The sequence below is a fragment of the Otolemur garnettii genome, unplaced genomic scaffold (genome assembly GCF_000181295.1).
Source record: "Otolemur garnettii isolate 467f Iridium unplaced genomic scaffold, OtoGar3 scaffold00043, whole genome shotgun sequence".
NCBI classification, from domain to species: Eukaryota; Metazoa; Chordata; class Mammalia; order Primates; family Galagidae; genus Otolemur; species Otolemur garnettii.
In genome coordinates, this window is record NW_003852438.1 from 11,616,569 (window position 1) to 11,617,640 (window position 1,072).

Here is a 1,072-nt window from a genome sequence, read left to right on the forward strand (position 1 = left end):
CCCTTCCTCTGTCCGAAGAGGAAAGAAGAACCTGGAAGCACAAGTTTGAGTGGGCAGGTGGTCTTGCTGGGACATTCCTCATGGCAGCTGGGTTTTTAAGAATGCTGCCTCTGGCCCTGCTTTTACAATTCCCTAGAGGACACAAAGGGAACACCAACACGCATGCGCGGGCCCTTCCCTTTACCTCTGGCTTCGCGGGTCGCTTTTCTCGCGCATGCGTTCTCCTATCGGTCTGCTTCCGACAGCTTGCTGCTCCAGGCCGGAGTTGGTGCTGGACTGGGCTGCGACACCGGGTTGCGATGCTACCTTTCTCTTTGCTCTGGGCGGTTCCGGTAAGAATCGAGCTGGAGACTGGAAAGGAAGTCTCCCTCCTACCTTAGTTCCCATTCGCAAACTCTAGGGTTTTCTTGACTTTTCCACGCACGTGGTTTGGGCCGCACTTAACTAGGGAATCCCTGAGACCCCTGGGCTTGTGGGGTGAACTAGGGCTCTTACCCTACGAATTCTGATGATGAGATGCCTCACGGCCTACTGACTGCCCATTTCACGTGGCATCAGGCGAGAGGACCGCGCCAGATTCCCCGCGGACTCTGTGCTGGGGAACAAGTGGGGTTCTCAGCCTGGACCTGCAACTGAACCTTTCCAGCCAGCCCTGAGCCATGCCGATGATGCAACCGAGTCCCACAGCTTGCATCAGGCAGGGTCCTGCAGCAGTGTGGGCTGGAAGGAAGTGGACAAGGTGGGAGGGAAAAAGGACAGGATACGGATTCTGGGCTTCCTTCACACTGACACTATCCCCCCAACTGTCCCTCAGTTTCCTCACTTGTACAGCTATGGTAAAATAATGTGTTGTGGGGATTAAACAAGACTCCGAATAGGCTCTGGATGGATTGTCCTCCCCCTCCTCCTCTGACTCACAAACCTGTCTCCTCAGTGCCGTCTCCTCCTCCGCCTCTTGCTCTTCATGGATTCTGGGCTTCCTTCACACTGACACTATCCCCCCAACTGTCCCCTACTGTTAAAGGTCTTCCCTTCCACCTCTATTGGTCTGGAAACCACCTCTACCACCTGT

General features: G+C 55.1%; 1 protein-coding gene across 1 annotated transcript in view; it reads left to right on the plus strand.

Annotated features, from left to right (window-relative positions):
- Positions 1-129: 129 nt before the first annotated feature.
- SHMT2 (serine hydroxymethyltransferase 2) overlaps positions 130-1,072 on the plus strand; it is a 5,335-nt gene continuing 4,392 nt past the window's right edge. The window contains exon 1 of the mRNA XM_003790553.3: positions 130-332. Coding sequence (XP_003790601.1) covers positions 300-332 — 33 coding nt within the window. The 5' untranslated portion in view covers positions 130-299. The remainder of the gene's footprint in view (positions 333-1,072) is intronic.